Source organism: Galeopterus variegatus, unplaced genomic scaffold (assembly GCF_000696425.1).
Source record: "Galeopterus variegatus unplaced genomic scaffold, G_variegatus-3.0.2 Scaffold210, whole genome shotgun sequence".
NCBI classification, from domain to species: Eukaryota; Metazoa; Chordata; class Mammalia; order Dermoptera; family Cynocephalidae; genus Galeopterus; species Galeopterus variegatus.
This window is the reverse complement of record NW_007726321.1, coordinates 319025-342477: the sequence shown is the minus strand read 5'-3', so window position 1 is coordinate 342477 and position 23453 is coordinate 319025. Positions and strand designations below refer to the sequence as shown.

At 57.2% G+C, this 23453-nt stretch overlaps 3 protein-coding genes across 3 annotated transcripts in view; 2 read left to right on the top strand and 1 right to left on the bottom strand.

Moving 5' to 3' along the window:
- ZC3H18 (zinc finger CCCH-type containing 18) overlaps nucleotides 1-12437 on the top strand; it is a 64771-nt gene extending 52334 nt beyond the window's left edge. Inside the window, exons 10-19 of the mRNA XM_008565880.1 lie at nucleotides 44-235; nucleotides 1355-1480; nucleotides 4376-4477; nucleotides 6104-6247; nucleotides 6793-6858; nucleotides 8167-8327; nucleotides 8476-8675; nucleotides 9436-9532; nucleotides 10788-10884; nucleotides 11538-12437. Of these exons, the coding sequence (XP_008564102.1) occupies nucleotides 44-235; nucleotides 1355-1480; nucleotides 4376-4477; nucleotides 6104-6247; nucleotides 6793-6858; nucleotides 8167-8327; nucleotides 8476-8675; nucleotides 9436-9532; nucleotides 10788-10884; nucleotides 11538-11739 (1387 nt within the window). The 3' untranslated portion in view covers nucleotides 11740-12437. The remainder of the gene's footprint in view (nucleotides 1-43; nucleotides 236-1354; nucleotides 1481-4375; nucleotides 4478-6103; nucleotides 6248-6792; nucleotides 6859-8166; nucleotides 8328-8475; nucleotides 8676-9435; nucleotides 9533-10787; nucleotides 10885-11537) is intronic.
- A 4239-nt stretch (nucleotides 12438-16676) lies between these two features.
- IL17C (interleukin 17C) lies at nucleotides 16677-18002 on the top strand. The gene is made up of 3 exons (XM_008565884.1): nucleotides 16677-16721; nucleotides 17044-17372; nucleotides 17765-18002. The coding sequence occupies exons 1-3, from the start codon at nucleotides 16719-16721 to the stop codon at nucleotides 18000-18002; spliced, it is 570 nt and encodes a 189-aa protein (XP_008564106.1). The 5' UTR covers nucleotides 16677-16718.
- A 2304-nt stretch (nucleotides 18003-20306) lies between these two features.
- LOC103585024 (cytochrome b-245 light chain) overlaps nucleotides 20307-23453 on the bottom strand; it is an 8194-nt gene continuing 5047 nt past the window's right edge. Inside the window, exons 3-5 of the mRNA XM_008565883.1 lie at nucleotides 21870-21953; nucleotides 21141-21222; nucleotides 20307-20617 (exon numbers count right to left, since the gene is read on the bottom strand). Coding sequence (XP_008564105.1) covers nucleotides 20408-20617; nucleotides 21141-21222; nucleotides 21870-21953 — 376 coding nt within the window. The 3' untranslated portion in view covers nucleotides 20307-20407. The remainder of the gene's footprint in view (nucleotides 20618-21140; nucleotides 21223-21869; nucleotides 21954-23453) is intronic.

The window sequence follows — 23453 nt, the reverse complement described above, 5'->3', positions numbered from 1 at the left end:
AAACAGAAGGTGCCAAGAGTTGCTAACCCCTATGTGATTCTAGCCGTCAAGCTGAGCCACCAAAGAAGGAGGCCGCCTCTGCAGGGCCGCAGGTGAAGCGTGCTGATGAGTGGAAGGACCCCTGGCGCCGATCCAAGTCTCCCAAGAAGAAGCTCGGGCTGTCGGTCTCCCCCAGCCGGGCACGCAGGCGTCGAAAAACGTCAGCTTCTTCTGCCTCTGCATCCAATTCCTCCAGGTAGAGAAGCCAGCTTGTGTACATGGCTGGTTAAACACCCCACTGACCCCACAGCCACGTCCTCTCACCAGGTCAGTTTGTGGACACCCTGGCCAGACCGTTTCTCCTGTGGAGTCATTACCTGAGGAAATGTCAGTAGGATTAAACAGGCATTTGTTATTCAGCAAAGAACATCAGCACCAGATAGGACTGATGTTAGAGCCTCCAGAATAGACAGTGAAGGGCCGGCCCGGTGGCGCATTGCTACAGTGCGCCGCTTGGGAGTGCGGCTGCGCTCCCGCTGAGGGTTCGGATCCCACATACAGACCGGTTCCCGCTCACTGGCTGAGTGAGGTGCAGGCGCAACACCGAGGGTTGCGATCCCGTTGCCGGTCCCAGTCCGGTACGGGCGCGACACTGAGGGTTGTGATCCGTTGCCGGACACGAAAAAAGACAAAAAGGAAAAAAAAAAAAATAGACAGTGAAGATCAGCCAGGATGTGGCAACCCAATGTGGGATACAAACACCAGCAGCTGAGCCTAACAGTGCAGCCACCTGGAGGAGCTCACCCAGGTCCCTGTGGGGTGCTGTGGGCTGCAGACTAGGAGAACAGTGCTCAAATCCTGTAATTAGTTAGCCTCCTTCTCTGGGGAGCTTGGGTTAGTAGCGCTGAAACTCTGTGTGTGTTCTGCGTCTGCCCACAACGCACCTCCTGGTGTGTTCAATGAGAGCCAGGTCTCACTGCCCAAGGACAGAGTTAGAGATGGCAGGGGGGCCAGATGGACCCCATCATGTTCAAAGTGCACACATATGGACAGAGAAATACACAGACACATGCATGCAAGGGTTGTGTGCACACACCCAGCTCTGTCCACTAGGCCAGGTGCTGGGTCACCTTGATAGTGGGCACACCCATTACTTGGGGCTCAGTTTCTGAACACAATTCTGCACCAAACGGGTTGGACTACAGCATGTCCTCATGTGTCCAAAGGCGGTGTGTGTGCATGTCCATGCATGTGTGTCTGAACAAGTGTGTAGCTGTGCCATCCAGGTCTGCACTGAAGGACACATTCAGCATGGGACCTGCAGGGGCGTGAAAGTCTTCTCACCTGTCTTCCGCTCCCTTCTCCGTTTCTCCAGGTCATCTTCACGGTCATCGTCCTACTCTGGCTCTGGCTCATCCCGGTCCCGGTCCCGGTCTTCGTCATACAGCTCCTACTCTAGCCGTTCTTCCAGACACAGCTCGTTCTCAGGCAGCCGGTCCAGGTATGTGCCCAAGACCCGGCTGGGGCCCAACAGCAGGTGCATGCGCACAGCTTCTCTTGACATGCCTCGCATCATAGCACGTTTGCCAGCCACTAGTGACAGACTTCGTCTTGATGGTTGTTCTAAGTACTTGTTTCAAAACAGTGTCAGTAAGTTACATGTCTAACAGTGAATTCTGAAGAATGACACGCAGTGAAACGCCAGATAGCATAAACCACGAGTGCTGGAGTGCCCGCTGAAGAGGCGATCCAGAGGCAGAGCTGCCGCTGGCCTGTCGAGTGGGTTGCAGTCGGGGAGGGGGCACCTGCAGGCACAGCCTCTGGAACTGCCCCATCCATTGCAGGGGCTGCTTGCTGAGATGGCGCGAGCCACATTTCAAGCGCTCGTTGGCCACATGTGGCTGGTGACATAGCACGTCACAGATACAGAAGCATTTACACTATCTAGAAGCTTCATACAATTTTGTTTAAACAGTTCTTGGTTGTCATTTGGATACAAAAAATAGTCATTGGTTAAGCTGAGTTCTGCCAGCACATATGTGGCCTTCCATGTCACCTGTCCTACCCACAGGAACACCCGCCAATGTAGTCCCTTTCTGCCACACTCTGCCAGTGTGGGAAGCCCCGCCCACTCCCTTTCCTTTTCCTCAGTTGAGAGAAGAAAGACCCAGGACCAGAGAGAGACTAGGGCAGGGTGTGCAGTGGGCTGGCACATGGGCTGCTCCCTCCATGACAGTCCTACATGTAGCTTCTGCTCCGCCTGGGCCCTCTCCCAGTCCAGTGTCACTTCAGGCCCAGTCTGGGTAAGTCATAGATAAATACAGCATGACACCCCAAGAGAGCTAGCAGGGTGGGTTGGGTGGGGGGCATTTAGTCCCAGGGTTGACCAGAGAATCACATGCAGCCCCCATGCCCCCCCCGCTGCTTTTGGAAGTGTCATCGCCATATGTCTTTCTTGGAGTAGAGCTGACCAGTCCATCTTAGGGTGGTTTGTTGTCCCACCCACTAGCACCCCTTCCCAACAGATATCTTACCTGAGGACAGACACAGTTATAGAGAGAATTAGAAAGCAGCAGTAAGGGATCCTAGAAGCTGTTGAATCTGATGTCAAGTTGACATATTTTGTGGGTGCAGAACAAACTGGAGTGCATTACACTCCTGTGTAGGGACCTGTTTTCCACGGATGTTGGATCTTAGAGCAGCAGGCAGCTGTGAACAAGAGATGGGCCTTCTCCTAAGTGTACCCGAGTGCCAGCTGTGGGTGCGTGGGCCTCAGTGTCCTGCTGGGGTGTTGACAGGACCAGAGCGCAGAGAGGTTGACATGGGCACTCGGGGGTGCCTCCTGTCAGGGTTGTTGCGTGGAGATGGGAAGAACTCTGCATGGAGCTTCATTTAGGAAACATAGCTTGCAAGGTGTGGGAAAAAGCCTTCAGGTCAAGCTGAGAAGTTTGGAAATTTTAGAAATGTGAAGTCACATTGATGGGTTTGGGTGGCAACTATAAGTGATTTTTGCTCTGCGTGTGCAGTTGATGATCCTGGGAGGAGAGACTGGGAGGAAAGCCCCATGGCAACCTTGTCACCTGAGATGGGGGACACCCCAGCCAAGGGGCAGAGGAACAAGGACTGGCAGGTTCACTCCTCAGGTGCTCACTGGCCCTTCAGCTCAGTGACGTGCAGGAGGAGAGGGAGGTGTGGCTCTCTCACATACAGGGCCTTCCCATCAGCCACTTCTGAATAAGTGCCGCTTGGCTTCTCTTTTGAGCTCCATCGTGGCACCATCACGTCCTCACAGCATCAGCTTAGGCATTTCTGCAGAGGTAGACGCACCTTGCTTAGCTACGTGGCCCCCCGGTTGTGTTTGAGACCCCTGCTGGCTGCTGAGCTGGACCACGGGTGCGGGGTCCTCTGCGCTGGGGTCCAGGCCCAGGCTCTGCAGCTGTTTTCGCTGGAGCTGAGCCGCAGAGGCCCTTTCCGAGGAGCAGACAGGGAAGAGGGTCTCCCGGGCTGGCGATGCTGCCATGCACAGTTGGAGGTTCCCTCAGGCTGGGCTCCCTTCCAGCTCCTCCCATGGTGGGTGGCCCAGCAAAGTGAGGCATGCATGCGGTGGAGAGGACAGACGTAGTTCTCCTGCGAGCTTCGCCTTTAAAGATTGTAGCGTGTGTGACTGCGAGGTCCTGACCTCCTTGTTTCAGTTGCTGGTGCTGCCAGGCTGGAAAAGCTGAAAATCCCACACAACGGTGCTCAAGGGGGGAAAACAGGCTGGCCCTTGCAGTTTCCACCCTCCTACTTCACGGGTGCCATCCTGGGTTGCTCCGAGACCCTGTCCTGGGACAGGGTCAGAGTCACTGAACCAGGGAGCTCCCAGGGGTGGCGGGCTCTGACCATGCCACCAGAGCTCCGCCTCTAGGCAGTTTCATCACCCTGCTCTCCCTCCCTGGGCCAAGCCAGCCCTGAGTCCTGCCACCATCACCTCTGCACACAGCCTCTGTCGCCTGCTTTTGCCAACCTGGGCTTGACCTGTCCTGTGGTGCTTGGGGCCACACCTCACTTCCCCCTACCACTTTCAAGCCATCTGGGTCTCTCGAGTCCCCTGCTCGGCCCAAGGCCACATTGGCCCGTGGATGTCAGGTCAAGCCTGTGATCTCCAGTCCTGCACGCTCACATGCACACCCGGGTCCCCGGTCCGCGCCCCCCCCCCCCGGGGGCTGACTGCCCTTTCAGCACCCTCCTTTCTGTTCTGGACATGTGTTCTTGGCACGTGCCACAATGGTCTGAACCAAGTTTAAATCTGAGGCAAATGTGTAGAAGCTCTAGGTGGTACTTTCTGGGGGTCTGTGGAGGTGGGCTTGGGCTGGATCACACCAGACTCCTCCTAACACCTGTGTTTGCTCCGTAGGTCTCGGTCCTTCTCCTCATCCCCATCCCCCTCTCCAACACCCTCGCCCCACAGACCTGTGAGAACCAAGGGGGAGCCGGCTCCGCCTCCCGGGAAAGCAGGGTAAGTTGCAAGGGGGGTGGGGGCACCAGCTTCCTTCATCTGTCTGTCTTGTGTGTCGTATTGGTGACCACAGAGGTGGAGAGGCCTCAGTGGCTGTGGACGTAGCCCCTGGAAGATGGGGGGAGGTGCTGGCCTCAGACCCTTGTCTCACCTCTCAAGGGTGTGGACTTGGTGGCCTGTGCCTCTGTGTGGCGCTCTGCCTATAGATTGCCAGATGGCAGATCCTTGGAGGTTCCATTAGGAAAGCGCCACAGCAGTGACGCTCCACCAGCATTGGGCACTGCTGCCATTGTCCCCACAGCCATCGCACAGGCTGTTGGGTTTGGGACTGCAGCTGGCATGGTGGTTTCCCCCGTGCTCTGGGGCAGGCAGCCACGTGGCTGTGTCTGTACCTTGTAGAAAAGAGCAAAACCCTGTGAGGTTCCATCTGCTGTTCACCTTTGCTGCTTCCCAGAATTGGTCACGTCAGTCCTTCCTAATGGCTGCAACTGAAGCAACACCTGGAGGAGCTGGATGCTTAGGGTTGCTTGGTATGCAACATTGATACACGTGACGTGCAGCCTCTGGGCTCGCAGCGTGATCCGCTTCTCCTGCAGCTTTGCTGAATGCACAGGGGTCAGCGTTTAAATGACCCAGTGTGGCTCTTGCTGATACCTGCGGGTAGGCGGCCTTGCACCTGAGCAGACACAGGACCCTGCCTGGGCAAGTGTGAAGCCAGCGCTGGCTCCACTTTTTGATTTGTTATGTTTGTTACTCATTCAGCAGGAAATAGTCCAGCACCCACTGCATAGGGGTATCAAGTAGCTCCATGCTACAGGGGTTTTGTCCTTAAATAACAGGCCTCAGAAAAAGTGAGAAAACCAACTGGTGTATTGAGGAACGATTACAATTAGTGCCCTGCTCCATTTAAATATACCATTTGATGAATTTTAACATCGTGTGCCCACTCTGCTCCCCACCAGCCCAGCAGCGGCTGCTCTGCCTGTTGTCACTGCTCCTGAGCGCTATGTGACAGGAGCCCTGAAGAAGGCATATTGGCTGTGCTCTGTTTCCAGCACTGACTTGAGATTTGTCCTTGACGTTGTGCTCAGCAGCTTCCTTTTGCTCAAGACTGACTGACTGACTGTTGACTCGTTTGTCTTTGGCCACTGGCCAGTACAGGGAACCAGGCCCTTGACCTTGGTGTTACAAGGCTGTGCTCTAACCAACTGAGACAAATGGCCAGTCCCGAGACTTACTTTCTGTTTCCTGCCAGTAATATCCACCTTGTTGGCGTGTGCTTCCCACGTGGGAGTGTCCAACGGCAACATGAGAGGGCCACTGGCAGCAAGGGCTGGGCAAGTGGGTACAGGAGGTCGGGGGGGTGTGTCTCCAGGAAGCTGCCGCTCATCCAGGAGCACACAAAGACGCAGCCCTAAGGGGACACCACCTGTTGTGGGTGTTCTCAGAGTCTTCTGATAGGTTTATTTCTTCACTGCCGGGATGCACCTTCCATTCCTGCCTTAGAAAGGGAAGCAGGGAAACCACGGTGGGTGGCGTTGGAGACGTTCCACAGAGCAGCAGGGAGCAGCCTGAGGCGTGGGTGCGAGTAGTACAGCCCTAACTGAACCTTCCTCCATATCACAGAGAAAAGTCCGTGAAGAAGCTGGCCCCGCCTCCAGCCCCCCCTCAGGCTGCCAAAACCACTGCTCCTGTCCCTGAGCCCGCCAAGCCAGGGGACCCTCGGGAAGCCAGGAGGAAGGAGCGCCAAGCCAGGACCCCCCCCCGGAGGTGAGCGCTCCAGCTTCAGCAATCCTCATGGGATTTCTCATGTCTTTAGTGCCACAACAAAACAGGCGCCAAGTCCAGAGGCAGGGGTGGGAGGGTGCCCTAGGCAAAGTGACAGCCCAGCATGCCAAGCGCCCACCAAGAAGCCTCCCTCCCCTAACCCGTGTGACTTTGGCCAGTCATGTGCCCTCACTGAGCCTGTTTCCCTGGAGCATGATGGGAGGAATGAACCCCTTCTCGCCTCCACACGTCCCAGGACCCTGGGGAGAGGACGGTGTGGAAGACCCCTGACTCCAGGATCTTCCCTGGAGAGAAGCGGCTGGTGCAGGAGACAGTGGCTCCCGTGTCTGGGCGCTGAGAGGGACCTGTATAAACGTTCCTGTGATATTTAGTTTTTTATTTTAAGAAAAAGTTACACCTAAAAGAAAACAGACCATGCACTGTTCCAAGTGAGCAGCAGTGAACTTCTCATGGCCTTGCGTCTGGGCCAGGGCCTTTGTCCTGGGGTGAGCGTGGCCTTCTGAGCGCGCTCTGTGCTTGTGTTGCAGGCGGACTCTCAGCGGCAGCCACAGCGGCAGCGGCAGCAGCTTCAGCGGCTCCAGCTCCCGCTCCAGGTCATTGCTGGCTTTTCTCTGGGCCCCGTCATTGCCACCCGCCATGCCTCGGTTTCTCCCTCAGGCAGTCTGTGGCCAGTGCTCGCAGCTCCTCTAAGTTTGAGTCACCTTGGGGCAGTGAAAGGCTGGCTGCACTGGCTGTGTCACAGAGAAGGAGGTTAACTGATACACAGGGAGGCTCAGCCCAGGTCCAGGAGTCCAGGGCTCGGCCGCCAGAGGAGGGGCCTCCCCTGCTGCTGGCGACAGACGCCCTCCCTACTCCACAGAGCACCCGCAGGTGGCAGAGGAAGCGGGAGCTTCCAGCAGACTGGGAGAGTCCCGTACCCTTTGTGTCCTCTGTTCGTGCCCTTTGTATGGATGGGCTGGGGCCTGCTCAGGCCTGCACAGCCTAGTGGAGGGAGCCAGGCCCGGGCAGTTAAGGGGTGAGGGAGCCCCCTTTTCAAGTAAGTGGAAAAGATGTCTGCTGTTTAGTTGTTTAAAAAGAAGACAGCATCAAATCAGCCCTGATTCCTTATGTCAAGCTCGCTCTTTCATCTCCAGGCAGCAGGTGGTTTACACATCTGCCTAAGATCTCTCTTAATAGGTCTGGAATGCTTCAAAGACCTAACCTGCTTTTAAAAATAAAAAACTTCTCCTTTCCTTCCTCCTTCCCCTGTTCTGGTGCCCCACCCCCCTTAGGAAGTGCTGATGTGTGCCCCCTCAGAGTGTGGCAGGCAGGGCAGGGCAGATGCCAAAGTGCTGGCCGCAGGACCTGGGGTCTGAAGATCATCTTCCTCACTTTTGTGAGGCGTGCCCTGACATCAGGGAAATCCCTCATCTCCTTTTTGATTTTACTGAAGACAAAAGCCGTCACCTTTAACCAGGGACTCTCCTGCTTATGTTCTGCTATCAGCATTGCTGGTTCAAGCTCAGTCACCTTTCTCTCCCCAGTACTGTGGCCATTTATTAGTGGCATAGTCATCCCTTCACTGTGTAGCACCTTCGAACTACTCAGAGCCCCCCTCAAACCTCATGTTCATTGGGTACACGTTCCTTCACGATAATTTAAAATTGGGCAGGGCCGAGCCCGTGGCGCACTCGGGAGGATGCGGCGCTGGGAGCGCAGCAGTGCTCCCGCCACGGGTTCGGATCCTATATAGGGATGACTGGTGCGTTCACAGCACTCACTGGCTGAGCACGGTACGGCCAGTCTCAAAAAGGACAAAAATAAATAAATAAAATTGGGCAAAAGCACACTGAAGAGACCCGCCTCTGGCCCAGTCTGTCTTGCGGTCAGCCTCATGGCACAGACGTGTTGTGTGTGTCCAGGTCCCTGAGCGTGAGCAGTGTCTCCTCAGTGTCCAGTGCCACATCCAGCAGCAGCTCAGCGCACAGTGTGGACTCGGAGGACATGTACGCGGACCTAGCCAGCCCTGTGTCCTCAGCCAGTTCGCGTTCCCCCACCCCAGCCCAGACCAAGAAGGAGAAAGGTATGTGGGCCCTGCGTCCTGGGGGTGCAGCCCAGAGGGGCTGGGCCTCCCATGAGAAAGGTGGTGTCACCTAGATGCTGCCTGGCTGCCAGAGCGGCCCACAGGAAAACTGTCACTGTATGCCCTAACTAGGACTTCTTATTGGCAGGAAAATCTAAGAAAGAAGATGGTGTTAAGGAGGAAAAGCGGAAAAGGGATTCGTCCACGCAGCCACCCAAATCTGTGAAACCACCTGCAGGTGGAAAGTCCTCCCAGCAGCCCACGACACCTCAGCAGGCACCTGCTGGGCAGCCCCAGCAGAGCACGTTCATTGCCCACAAGGAGATCAAGTTGACGCTATTGAACAAGGTGAATCCAGGGGCCCGGGCAGTGGGCTGCCCGACATCCAGGCAGCAGCACCTGGGCCCGGCTGGCGGGAGCCCAGGAAGCCACATCAGGTCTGTCCTGCTCCCTCGGGCCAGATTCCTCCTGTGGGATTGAGACCAAGTGAGGCCAGTGAGTGGCCTCCTGCATGCATCAGCAGAGCCTGGCACGTCGGGGAGCAGGTCCTGGGCACCTCCTGCCTCAAGGACGCGTTCTTGTGCCTGTAGCCCAGCACATTCCAACAGAGCAGCCTGAGCACAGAGAGCAGGGAGACGCAGCCCAAGTCCTCGTCACCAAAGCGCCATGGTTCTCACCCCTCCCTTGGCATCAGAGAGCCCAAGTCTCTGTGCAGGTGGCTGGCAGGGCAAGAGGCCCAGCACATGGGGCAGTTTCCTGCTAATGACCCCCGTGGGGGCAAGCAGAGCCACAGGGCCCTTCCCAGTGCAGGACATGGGTCGTGGAGGCCTTGTGCAGGGCAAAAAGTGCTGCACACAGTGAAGGCCCCTCGGGAGGCCCCAGAGAGGGATTTGTGGGAACAGAGGGCAGGTCGCTGGTGATGACAGCCCGGTGTGAGGATGCGGCCACTGGCCCTCTGCCATCATGTCGTCTCTGTCATTCTAGGCAGCTGTTCGGGAGGCCCCAGAGAGGGATTTGTGGGAACAGAGGGCAGGTCGCTGGTGATGACAGCCGGGTGTGAGGATGCGGCCACTGGCCCTCTGCCATCATGTCGTCTCTGTCATTCTAGGCAGCTGATAAGGGGAGCAGGAAGCGATATGAACCATCAGACAAGGACAGACAAAGCCCTCCTCCTGCCAAGCGGGCGAACTTATCCCCCGAGCGAGGTGAGCCTCCCCTAGGCCTCTTAGAGACCAGGGCAGAGATGGGGGCAGCCTTGGGGGGCTTGCAGAAGGACCAGTGGGGCCCCCAGAGTGCCGGCCAGCAGCTCTCAAACTGTTGGGTTGCAACACCCTGTTTGCTGTTAAAGAATACTGAGGAGGAACCCAAAGAACTTCTAATTGTGAGTTACATTTATCAATATTTATGATATTAGTAACTAAAATTTCAAAATTTAATATTTGTTTTAAAATAGTAATAAACCACTACATTTTAACACAAATACCATTTATGGAAAATAATTACATTTCCCAAAACAAAAGAAATTAGCAGGAATGGCATTGATTTTCCTTTTTTGCAAATCTCTAATGTTGGCTGACTGAAGGCAGCTGGGACCATCCCTCTGGGCATGGCACCCATCATGGGGCACCCGGAACTCCACAGGCTCACAGGGACATAGCTGGAAAGGCAGTCAGTGTTTCTGTGTTACTGTCTCACCGTGTAGACCTGAAAGGGCCTCGGGGACCCCCAGCCATCCCTGTACCACACCTTGAGAGCCCCTGGCTCAGATGGAAAGATGGGAATCTTCCTGGCTGGCTTGACAGACAGAACAAAACCTGAGTTTCCTCCTTGAGATGGGGGTACAGGGGCCTGGCCACCACTGGCAGAGACTGAGGTTCGGGGCGCCCTCCAGGGCAGGTTCCTGGGCCTGTTGAGTGCAGGAAGAGGAAGCTGGTGGGCTGGCCTGGGAGCCGCCTCACCATCCTTGCCAGGGTTGCGTGACCCTCACTGGTCTCGAACCAGGGCACCTGCACCAGGTGGTGACCCTAACCTCGTACTGCCACACGCCCCACCTTAGCAGTGGTGGGATAAAACATTCCTGACCTCTTGGTTTTGCTTTTCTTTTTTAAACTGTCATACGTTTTTTATCGCTCCATATTTGAAGACCCATGTGATAGCTTTCTTCAAAGCTAAGTAAGAGTTTTATTTTGTTTTTATTAGACAGGGAGTGCTCGGTAAAGCCGAGAATCCAGATGCAACCTTGACGTCAGGAGTGTCACTGGGGCCTGGTCCTGTGACACGTTGGCGCTCACATCTCCCTCCTTTTTTACATGGCTCTTCCATTCTTATCTTCTTCATAAAAGCAGAGGAGGTACGTGGAGGTGCCTCCACTCTTTGGAACTAGATCCCAGGCGTCCGGTGAGGCTGTCCTCACTGAACTCCTCACCACCAGCCAGCCTTACTTTGCTCCCTTTTGCCCAGGTTCTCGGGACCGGAAGTCAGGTGGGAGACTGGGCTCCCCAAAGCCAGAGCGGCAGAGAGGCCAGAGCTCGAAAGCCCCTGTGGCCCCGGCAGACAGGTGAGTCCCCACCTATGCCTTGGGCACACTGAGGAGGCTGGACCCAGCCTCTGCCCTGAGGAGGCCAAGGTGATCAGGGCTAGCCCTGGGCCAGGCCCCAGGACTCTCCTCAGCTCAGAAGGCAGCAGGGTGGCCCAGACTTGCTGCACCTCCTACTGTGCCCACCGCAGGCTCTGGACACACCTGAGGTGCTTGGCTTGTGGGGCCCGAGGAGGGCCGGGGGCTGAGATGATGCTTGTTCCTTTCTTACTCTCCATGTCAAGGGGACAGGGGCAAGATGCAGATTCCTTCCAAAGGAAATCTCTGCCGCACCTGCTGGGCTGCCCTGGGCCCAGACGCCCAACCCCTCTCTCACACCCCCCTGGCCGTGGACACAGAGAGGTTGTGGGTGAAGAACAAGGGGCCAGCCCAGAACCCTCCCAGTCTCTGACCTGGGAAGGAAGGGGCAGGGCCAGGGGAGCGGGGCTGGCCAGGCCTGCCTGTGGCCAGAACAGGCATGGCAGTGGGAGGCCACCAGCCAGAGCCCTGTCCTGTTTTGGGGACTCTGCCGAGGAGGCCTGGATGCTGGCTCACAGGGAGGACTTCTGCATTGCTCCCCGCACCAGCAGACACAGCTCTGAGGTCCTGCCTTACTGTCCCTCCAAACCCCCCAGGAAGCGTCAGTCATCACCCCAGTCGAGGAGCTCCAGCAAGGTCACAAGTGTACCCGGCAAGGCCTCGGACGCGGGCTCTGCCGCCAGCACCAAATCAGGGAAGGCCAGCACACTGTCGCGGCGGGAGGAGCTCCTGAAGCAGCTCAAAGCCGTGGAGGATGCCATCGCACGCAAGCGGGCCAAGATCCCCGGGAAAGTATAGCAGAGCCCACGGGCTTGGCTCCCCAGAGCAGACTCTCACGTGTTTTTATAAATAGGGTAAGCACAGCCATTTTGGATTTTGCAGTTAATGTCTTATTTTGGCTGTGATTCTTTTTAAAAATTTAAAGAGAAAAAACAGTTTCTCAGCTGGAAAAGAAGCCACACACGAAATGAAGATGACGCTGGACCCCAGCCTGCTCACCAGACTGGGTCGGTCCCTCCCCTAGCAAAGTCCCACCGCACAGACAGGTCGGAGTCCCGCGACCGCAGCACCAATTTTATGTAAATTATAAGTCCAGACACCTGCCCAGCTCACAACACTTTTTCCCTCCCACCCCCCTTCCTTTTCGCCCCTCTTCCAGTCAGGCCACGGTAGCCCCTGCTGTGTGTCCCTGTCTTCAGCAGAGCTGTCCTCCGTCCTGGTAATGAGGAACCGAACACTTCCTGATCTACTGGCAGCGTCTTCCCTTTCCTCGTCCGCCCCAGGATCAAAAAATATATATATATATTCTTGACTAAAGTCTGATTGGGAAATAGTTCCTGTCTTTTATTTTAAGCATCAAATTGTTTAGTTGATTTAAAAAGGAAAAAAAAAATACAGAAAAGACCAAAAAAACAGCCCAGGGGTATTGTGGGGCATCTGTCTAATGTGGAGGATCTTTTTTGAGGGTCTCCTAAAATAAAATATTTTGATAAGCAGTTGTCCCTGCCCTTGTGCTGTCTGTGTGCCTGGGTCCAGCCCCCTCGACTCCGTTGTACTCTGCCTGGTATTTGGGAGCCCATTGAAGGCGGGCGAGGACTTCTGTGGGGTGACCTCTGTGGGGTGCTGCACCTCAGTTTCCCCACCGTGAAGGTGGGCTAACACCCACCCTGTTCCCTTTGGGGTTATGGTGCCACCTTCCCAGCAGTGGGCCCTGGCCTGGGCAGAGACAGTATAGCAGTTGGCAGGGAGTCTGAGGGCCTCTGCTCTGACCACATCACCTCACCCTGACCCAGATGAGAATGTTGAGGGCCGAGGTGTGCTAGTCCACAGCACTCCCATGGGAGAGCGCCCCCTGGCGCTCACTGCCCCCACCCCTGTGAGTATTGAGGTGACAGTGCACACAGGAGCCCCAGAGAGGCCAAGACCCCAAGGCCTCCCAAGCACACACTCCAGGTCCATCCTCAAGCATGACACCACGGCCTGCCCTGCCCTTCCTAGAACCTCCGGGTGAAGTGCTGCCAGATGGCCTATGCTCTCTCCAGTGGACTGTTCCCATCTTACATCTGCACCCCTCTCACAGCACAGCCACGCCATTCAGCTGGGTCACAGCAGCTTGGTCTTGATGGTGAGTCCGGGCAATTTTTTGTGGCTTTGATTTGCCATCGGGTTGAAGACAGGCACAAAGGGAACTCCCCCAAGTGAGCAGAGCGAGCAGGCTGGCCTGTGCAGGGGACTCTGCCCTCCGGTGTCCAGTGGAGAGGGCGTTCTGGCTAGTGTCTGGGGACAGGAAGGCCTCTGTCACGCGGTGAGGACGGCCCTTGGGCATCTGCCCTCCAGAGAATGTGACGCTTCCAGGCAGCGCACAGTTCTGGGGGTGGTCACAAGTTCCTCACGCTCCATTCCTGCTTGGACTCCATCACATTCACATGACCTACCGCTCAGTTCACTGAGGATGGTTTGTGTGGGATTCTGGTGGCCGGGGGTCATGTCCTGCCCCCTGATGACTTAGAGCACCTGCCCTCCACCAGGTGGCCACCAGTCCTCTCCTGGGCCTGTCCTGCTGCGATTGCGCCCATGCCACCAGCCCCTCCTCCTGCCAGCTGTGAGGCTCCATGAGCCCCTCCCTGCTCTCGGCCTCGGCCCCAGGAGCTGCAGCCCTATCCAGGCCCCAGGTGAACAGGCCTGGGGAGCCGGCCCTGGAGGGGGCCATGGTTGAGGCAGAGACGAGGAGACCACTCCTGCTGGTGAAAGTGCTGGAGTCAAACCCGCCATGACAGGAGCTTGTGAGGCCGCCAGGGCGGGACCTCTGCCACCTGTTCCCTCTCACTCTAATGTTGCGCTCCCGCCAGCAGTTCCTGCAGACGTCCCCACCTCCACCCCTAGTGTGTCCAGCTTCCCATCTAACTAGAAACACCTTTGCGGGCCAGCGAGTCCTGGCATGACCCTCTGCACTGCACATTTGCAACTCAGAGGAGCAGTGACCCTGAACCCCTAACAGGAGCGAGACCCTGCAGACACCCCCTGCCTCCTGCCCACCCCGCCTCCTCCCCACTGGCCCTCGAAACATCTGGGGTGGGTGGCACTGCTGCCTTGCACAGAGGGTGCTATGTCCATTTCTGTTGCTTATAGCAAAATACATAGAACTGGGTAATTTTGTAAGAAAACAAAATTTATTGCTTACAGTTTCAGAGGCTGGAAGTCTGAAGTCCAGGGAACACATCTGGTGAGGCTTTCTTTGGTGGTGACTGCAGTGACGTCAGGGCATCACGTTGTGAAAATGGCAGAGCAGAAAGACTTCCTCATTCCTTTGAAGCCCTCAGAACCACGCCCCTGACCACCATTTTTAATCCATTCACTACTGCAGGGTTCTACAATCCGATCACATCTTCAAGGCCTGACCTTTCAATTACCATAATAGGATCTCTCACCCTCAACAGTTATAACCAGTGGAGATGAGGTTTTGGGGAGACACTGAACCCAAGGCAGGTGGGATGTGGGGGAACCTGAGCTGGTGCAGGCACCCTCCTGCAGGCCGCCTCCCTGAGCCAGGCCCACGAGGGTGGCTCCCACCCAGCCAGGGCGGTTCCTCTGTCCCTGGGTGGGTGTCTACGTGTCTGCTTTCCTGCCCTGGTCTCCATCTGTCTCTCCCCAGCCTTTGAGCCACCAGCTGGGACTGGGGGCGTGGTCTGTCTGGGGGCGGGCCTGTATGGGCCGCCACCTCCCGGCAGCCCTCCAAACCTTTGTCATCCTCCTGCCACTTCCAGTCTTGCCCAAGCCAGGACTTCTGCACTTGCCTCAGCTGCCCGCAGGAACGAGGTGCCGCCCAGCCCACCCCACGCCCTTCCGGTCCCGTTTGTCCCAGGGACTGGCTGTCAGGACCCCGCGGACAGCGCACCGCCCGGGGCAGCTCACATGGGTGGGCACGAAGCCCTGTCTCGGCTTCACCTGTGGTCCGCACAGATGGCTCTCATTCAGCTGGCTTTTAAAATAGAAACAGAAAATGCCAGAACACACCCTCCAGGTGGGGCAGGATGGAAAGAGGTGGGCAGAGGCGAAGGTAGCGGGATCCAGGCCGCACCAAGCTTGAGATCTTAGTTAAGTGATGCCGCCGCCAGGCCCCGCCTCGGCCCCCAGCAGCCTCCTCCCCCTGGGAGAATGAGTCAGGACCTGGGGGGAGGAGGAGCCTGCAGGGAGGACAGAGGGAGGAGGCCGCAGGTGGGAATTCACCTGGACATAGGACAGTTCCAACCACAGAGCCAAGGGGGAGACCCAGCAGGGGGCAGGGGAGGGCCAGCCAGAGGCAGGGAGGTCCCTGGAGGCCCTGCCTCGAATCCTAGTCAACTCTCATTGGAAATTTTTGGAAATGGTCTCCAGGGAATATCTGCGTCCCTGGTGCCCATGTTCATAGGTGCAGGCCCAGCCAACTCCCACCCCCTCCCCATGGCAGATTCTAACCTGTGATTCCAACTGGCTGTGGGTGTGGGGGCTCCCACTGTGAAGTCAACCAGCCTGGGTTCAGGCACCAGGGACCCCTCATGTCCCCAGAGACCCTGTCATCAGAATCTAGCTGCTCTGGAATCCAGGCCGCAGCCCCTCTGAGTGCTCCAGGGAAGGAGGGTGGGGACACGGGGAGGATCAGGGTCTGGAACTGGGGCAGGTCCCTGCCCTCTCTGAGCCCTCCTCGAGGGTTGCTGCCTTATCTACTCCTGTCCTCCCCTGGGTCTGGGGCAAAGGGTGTGGGGACAGAGGCGGGAGATGGGGGTGGGCCCAGCCAAGCTGGGGGGGGCCCTCCATCCCACTCGTCACTTGTCTGTCCCTCAACTCCTTCGTGGGCATTCAGTTCATCATGCACTAACTACCCCTGACGTGGTCCCAGCCCTGGGGCTATGGGTGGACCATGCTTGGACAGACCTGTGTCCAGTGCTTTGGGAGGGTGGGGACGCCAGGAGGAGTCCTCGCTGGCTACATTGGGGCGTGGGGATGGAGCGGAGATGGGATCTGCCCAAGGTGGGGGCCCTCTCCCCCTCCCCCCTCTTCCCTCGTTTCCTTCCTCTTCTCCCTTCCCTCCTCTCTTTCCAGGGACACTGGGTATGGTTGAGCAGGTTGCGTACTGCACGAGGGCCCTCAGACCTTGTCCTCCCACCCCTACACTGTGCACCCCGAGGAAGACACCTTTTTCTAACTCAGGTCCCTTCTGGAACCTCTCCCACCTGTGCAAGAGGGGGGTCATGTGATGTTCACCTGATCTTGATCATCTTAGATAAAAAATGGAACCAACCTCAATGTCTACCAACAGAGGACTGGAGACACTGGCCCTGGGGGAGCACTACAGTGGGATGTAAATGAGCAAGCCCCTGCCTCCACCCCCCAGGTGCTTAGGTCAGTTTTGAGAATGTTGGGGCAGGACCTGATCGTGGCTCCGTGTGCAGGTGGCAGGCTGGGAAGGGTCCGTGTGGGTGTGGCAGGGAGGTTAACAGGGTCTGACGGGGCTCCACACAAGCCTGTCTGTGGTGTTCTGTGTCTGTGAGAGGTGGGCTCGGCAGGGCAGGGGCATAGCGAGGCGGGGACCCGCGGGGACAGGAGGAGGAAGCACTCGCGGCTGGGCACTTCCCCAGGAGGAAGTGCCGGATTTTCCCCAGGTGTGGCTGCAGGTGTAAAAGGTATAAAGAGCCTGCTGCAGCCAGGTCTGCTGCCACCAGGTGCACCTCCGGAACCATCACAGCTGCACAGGTTACTCTGAGCCTAGCCTACAGCCGCTACTGCCACCACCACCAGCAATGGTGAGCCCGACACCTCTCCCCATACACCCACCCGGATAGTGCAGCCTGGCCCAGAAGGATTGGTTCTCTGAGCCTAGAATGAGGATGTTGGGATGGGGTCTAGGAAGCCCCCTAACCTGAGGGAAAAGAGAACCAGCTCCCCAGGTCCTAGGAGCCCTGGTGTGCTGGGTCCCTTGGGCTAGCCTCTCTGGGCCTCAGTGTCCCCATCTGTAAAGGGAGGGCTGTACCCCATCTTTCTGTTGGGAAGGGGACAAGCTAGGCTGGAAGTGAGGTGCTCCCTTCCCTGAGCACCCCCTGACCACCTGCCCGCCTGTTCCACCAGTTCCTCCATGGCCTCCTGCTTCTGACCTGGCTGACCACCAGCCTGGCCCACCACAGCCCCCCACTCTGGGAGGCATTTCACAGCCATGGGACCCCACGCTGCTACTCGGCTGAGGAGCTGCCCCTCGGCCAGGCCCCACCACATCTGCTGGCTCGAGGTGCCAAGTGGGAGCAGGCCTTGCCTGTAGCCCTGGTGTCCAGCCTGGAGGCAGCAGGTCGTAGGCGGCAGCAGGAGGAGTCCCCAGCTGGGACCCAGTGCCCGGTGCTGCGGCCCGAGGAAGTACTGGACGCGGACACCCACCAGCGCTCCATCTCACCCTGGCGATACCGGTGAGGACCGCGGGGTCCCCGCTAGCAGAATTGGGCACTCCTTCCCGCCTCTGGGCACTGGCCTCGGTGTTCTCACCTGTTAAATGGGCATAATCACCCCCACCTCTCCATCCATCCAGCAGCCCCACTGGCCGAGAAAACTGAGGCTCTGTCAGCTGAGCTCGTCCTCGCTGCTGTCCCCTCCCTACATGCTGTCCCCAGACCTTGGCTACCAGGGTTCCGTGGGGAAATTCCCGATCTCCCGCTCGAGCTCCTGCAGGGTGGGTTTGATTGGTTGGGTTGAGCTCCTGGTGGGGAAAGGGGAGGGAGGCTCCTGGAAGCCCCGGGCCCTGCTCCTGCGCTCTCGGATGTTCCCGTGCTGAGACCGGCTGCATGGCCGCCCGTCCCCGCAGCGTCGACACGGACGAGAGCCGCTACCCGCAGAAGCTGGCCTTCGCCGAGTGCCTGTGCCGCGGCTGCATCAACGCCAGGACGGGCCGCGAGACGGCCGCGCTCAACTCGGTGCAGCTGCTGCAGAGCCTGCTGGTGCTGCGCCGCCGGCCCTGCGCGCCCGGCGCCTTCGCCTTCCACGCCGAGTTCATCCGTGTGCCCGTCGGCTGCACCTGCGTCCTGCCGCGCTCGGCGCGGTGACCGCCGCGGCGCCCCCTATTTATGCGTATTTATGGTTATTTATACCTCCTGGGCGACCCTGGCGGCGCGACAGGGCGGGGCCCCTCCCCCATGTCCTTGGGATTCCCGGCCCCGGAGGGTGACCCTACGCCGCTCCGTCCCCATCTCCAGTCTCAAGTTTACCCTTTTACAAAGACGGACGATGGCGCTAGAAGGAACCCGTTTCCTCTTGGAGAACGTCTTAAAACTACCACGGAAAGGCTGTCGTCTCAAAACTACCACGGAAAGGCTGTCTGAGGGCTGCCTCCACCTCGCTGGCCCAGGACCCCAAGCTCCCTCTTCCCAGCCTGTCTGGGAGGAAAAAGTACCCCTCTATTTTCTTAGGCAATTATTTATTTTAAGTGTAAACGCGTGTTATTAAACTGACAAATACATCCCCAGAGGATGGCATTCGATGACACATTGTCCTTCATCCCGCCTTGGATGCCCAGCTGGTCCCCCAGGGGCAGAAAGGTCTATGCACGAATGAGCAGATGCACCAGGGTGGAGATGGACTTTAGCACAGGGAGCAAAGGAGGTCCCCCGTGGTTTTGCCATCGACCTGGTCACGGGCGTGGGCCACACTCCCCCAAACCAAGCTATGACCTCTCCCCTTCGTTATGGCCATGAGCATCTGGGGCACCATCTCCGCCCCAAGGACAGGTGTCTCAGGATAAATTCCCAGGGGGTGTCAGCTGGGGGCACGTGCCTTCGCAGCACGATTGACAGGCATGTGCCCTCCTTAGAGAACTAGTCACCCTCCCCACCCCCGCAGGGGCCCAGACTGCTTTCAGAGTCAGTCCTGAGGCCCAGGAGCCCCTCAGGACTGTTGTTCTGCCAGACCAGGGGCCGTCAGGACTAGCGGCCCGTGCCCTTGTTCTGTTGCGGGCATTTAATGAAGGGGCCTCAGTTGTGGGAAGGGGGCCCAGGCCCTGGGGCAGTCTCAGGGCCTTAGTCTCCCACCTGTGACCACAGGTCCCCCAGCAGTAAAAGCTGACATTGGCCGTGGGACCACTGAAAAGTTGTCAGGAACCCCCCCTGCCTGATCAGTCTTCATCCACTGATTAATGCCTACTGTGTGCAAGTGCCCAGAAGAAGGGAGGCTGCTGTGGGGAACGAGGACACATGCCCAGGAGCCCAAAGGAGCAGGACTCAGGGAAAGCTTCTTGGAGGAGGTGGCCTTTATCTAGAGCCTGGGAGGATTGTGTTCAATTCACTTACTGAGTTTCTACTAAGTGTCCAACACTGTCCTCCACACTGGGAACAGGGCAGTGAACAAAAGGGGCAGAACCCCACCTCCCCCCAGGCACGGGACAAACCCAGCAGGAGGCCTCCGGTCAGTGAGGGTGGAGGTGAGGAGGGGAGAGGGGCCGCAGTTCCAGGCAGAGGTCGGGGAGGAAGCCGAGCCATGCAGCCATCCGGGAATGGTGTTCCAGGCAGCGAGAAAAGCACTGCAAGGGCCCTGAGAAGACACTGTGCCTGATGTACCCAGTCAGTGTGGCTGAGCCAAGGGGACAGGGAGGGCAAAGGAAGCCGAGCCATGCAGCCATCCGGGAATGGTGTTCCAGGCAGCGAGAAAAGCACTGCAAGGGCCCCGAGAAGACACTGTGCCTGATGTACCCAGTCAGTGTGGCTGAGCCAAGGGGACAGGGAGGGCAACAGTGGGGCCGGGGTGCAGAGCGTCTGTCCTGGGCTTCACCAGAGCGAGCCGAGCTTGCTTGCAGGTTCTGAGCAGGCAGGGCTCTGGGTTGGAAGGGCCAGCTCTGGCTGCAGTGCTGGGAGTGGCGCGCAGAGGGTGAGGGCAGAGCGGGGAAGCAGGAGGGGGGTCTGGAAGTGGCCGGATTTTGGTTGAGCTGGACAGATACCAGGCTGGATGTGGTGGGGTGTGAGGGAGAGTCGCGGTGACCTGCTCATTTGCTCATCTGCTTTCCCTCTTCACTCAGCCCCATCTGACACCTCTGGGATCCAAGCCGCTTAGGGTGGTATTAGGGACACTCCAGAGGGTGAGTCCAGGTAGGGTCTGGGAAAGCTGGGACGGGAGGACACATTCTCCCTCCTCCCAGGCAAGGGAGTAAATTTCAGAACACAAACTCACATACCTGGAATTCCAGGTGCCAACCGTATTTCATAGAATATATGAGACACCATGATTTCAGGGGCTGCAGAGAAAGAAGGCAACGCTGCTGCTAATGAAACCAAAATATGGCGTGTGGTTCCACCAGGCAGGAAAGGGGGTGCATGTCAGGGGCGGCCCCTCTCACCAGCCCCCAGGAAAAGCTGCATGCGCACAGGGCATTCTCTGTGTTTATTGTTTCAAGTGTGGCCGCCCGGTGGTGGCCGTGCAGGGGAGTGTGGGTCAGAGCCAAGGCCGACCGGTCCAGCGATGGTCATACGACCTCATCAGTCACCGGGATGGGGTTGGACTGGGGACCACCCAGGGAGCCCGCTGCTGCCACTTCCTCGCTGGGTTTCTTGCGGGCCTCAGCCGGGGGCCGCGGCGGGGGATTGCTGGGTGGCTGCTTGATCGTGCCTCCGACCTGTGGCCGCTCCTGGCGCTTGTGCTCGATGGGGGTCCACTGCTCACCATGGACGGCCGCCTGGGGGGCATGGAAAGGCTGAGCCACGCTGCAGGCCACCCCTTCCCTGCCCTCCCTGGGGGGTCCACCCCCAAATTGGAGCAAAGACGGTTAAGAGGAGAAAAGAGCCTGATAAATGGATCCAAATCCAGGCTGGGGCCTGGCCAGAGAACTCAGCTGGTCAGAGCGGGGTGCTGATAACACCGAGGTCCACAGTTGGATACCTTTACTAGCCAGCGGCCAAAAAAAACCCAAACAACAAAAATACAGGCTGGGATCTCAGCTGGCCTGGCTGTGTCACCAGGACAAGCCAGGTTTCCTCTCTGACCTTCCCCTTCTTTGTGAAGTAGAGACCCCACTTCCCACCTGGCAGGGCAGCAGCGCGGATTGATGAGAAAATGAGGGAAGTGGCCCAGGACACACGGGACGAGTGATTGCTGCCGCCCCACCAGGACAAGATGCAAACGCGTGGGCTCAGACACAGAGCCCCTGGCTGAGGGTGTCAAGGATTGGGGGTGGGCTGACCACACAGGACGCCACTTACCAGCAGGTAGATGCCGCTCGCAATGGCCAAGCAGGCAGTCCCCAGGATGGTGGCAAGCAGGAAGCCCGCGGGCACCGCCAGCCTGGGGAGGGTGTGGGCAGGAGGACGGGAAACACAGGAGGATAGTCAGAAAGGGGGTCTGAAGCCCCAGCCTCACAAGATCTCAGGACAAGACAGATGGCAAATGTGCTGTCCCCCAGACCCCAGGCCACAGGGATGCCAGCTCTGCCAAAGGTTGGGCTTAAGTTTTGGCCCCTGGAGCTGTCCTCTGCCTCGATCTGTACCTTGACAACTCTTGGGACACTTGCTCTTGGACCTTAGCCACCATGCAGAGGAAGCCCAGGTAGCCACGGAGTGGCTACATGCACAGGTGCTTCCACCACCTCCCAGCAAAGACCACCAGACACGTGTGCGGGGAACCTTCCACTCAAGCCTCCCTATGAGCCCCAAGCAAGAGCCACCCAGCTGATCTCAGGCGACCCCAAAACATGACTGCTGTGCACTTAAGCTGCGAAGGTTTGGGGCGAGTTGTTCTGCATAACAGATGATGGGTACAGGCTTGGGGTACCTCTGCCAGAGCCTGGGACCTGGGTTTTTGTTTGGGAAAACATCCAGCCAAGGAAGGGGCTTGACTTGGCCGGCGCTCTCCTGTCCAGGCAGCCAGGCCAGTGGAGGGGGTCTATGCCAAGGCCCTCCTGATCCCTGGGGGAAGGGGGGGCAAGGACTCACAGGAGGTGCAGGATGGCCCGGATGTAGTAATTCCTGGTGAGTGGCCCAAACAGCTTCACCACAGCGGTCATATACTTCTGTCCCCTAGAGGTAGGGAGGTGGGAGAGACAGACTGTTGGGGTGGAGCCTGTCCTCAGGACTGTCCCTTCCCCACCCCCATCCCAGGGCACCCAGGCCTTTCTCCTCCAGGGGCTGGCAGCGGCTGGACAGGCACCAGCCTCGGCTTGCTGGGAGGAGGAATCCCTGTCCAGTCCAGACCTGGCCCCATGCATGGCTTCCGTTGTGCAGCCAGGGTTGATGCTCCTCTGTGGGGCTGCATGGATCAGTAACTTTCTTTTTCTTTCTTTCCTCGAGTAGCTTTCTATTGTATGAATTGACCACTGTTTATCTTTCCATTCTTCTATCTTTGGGACATTTTGGTTGCTTCCAGTTTGGGGCTATCATGAAGAAGTTGATATAGCTGATTTTTTTTTTTTTAAGCAATACTTTATTGATGGTGATTGGAGATAATTTGAACTTAATCTTATTTTGTGTTTTCTCTTTAAATAGTTTATGTTTCTTCCCCTGCCTTCTGCGGACTTGATCAAACTTTGTCTAACCCTTCCTTTCCTACACAAGTGTGGAAGCGACATATCTGGTTATATTTTAACAGTTCCCTCCCTACCTCACTGTGGAACCTTCATCAGACAGAAGTTGGATGTTTAGTACAATGAATGTCCACATATCATCTGCTCAGATGCAAAACTTTCGGCCACTTCCTCTATCCCCCTCCACATGCACGCTTTGTCACACATGTGCTTTACTCATGTCACCTAGTCCACGTGCACACTTCCCCACACACATCCTCTATGTCTGTTTTTCATTTAACCAGGACCTAATCAAGTCTCTGGCATTTGGTTATGCGTCTTTCATCTTTCTAAATCTACAGCAATGTCCTACCTTTTTACTTTTTATGGCACTTTTTAATGTCTTCCAGAGTGTCCCACACTCTGGATGTGTCTGGCTGTTCATCAAGGCACCGTTCACCTTGTCCCTCAGTTCTGTGTTCTTCGTGAAGTGGAAGCAGCATGAAGGCTAGACTGAGCTCAAAGACTTTTTAGGCAAGAATTCTCAAAGCTGGTGTTGGGTATTTCATATTTATCACATCGAGAGACACATCATGTCAAGTTGTCCCACTATTTATCCTTACTTTTTTTTCCTAACTAGACATCAGGCTATCCTTACATTTTACAATAAGTTCCCAACAATATTTAAAGTTAATTATTTTAAAATCCCCTCTTCCTGGGCCGGCCCTGTGGCGCACTCAGTAGAGTGCGGCGCTTGGGAGTGCGGCGGCGCTCCCGCCGAGGGTTCAGATCCCATATAGAGACCGGTCCGCTCACTGGTTGAGCGCAGTGTGGGCGCGACACCGAGGGTTGCGATCCCGTTGCCAGTCGCGGTACGGGTGCGACACCAAGGGTTGCAATCCCGTTACCAGTCACAAAAAAAGACAAAAAGAAAAAAAAAAATCCCCTCTTCCTGAGTCACATATGGACTTTAAAATGTTTAACTCTCTGGGCCAGCCAGGTGGCGCACTGCTACAGT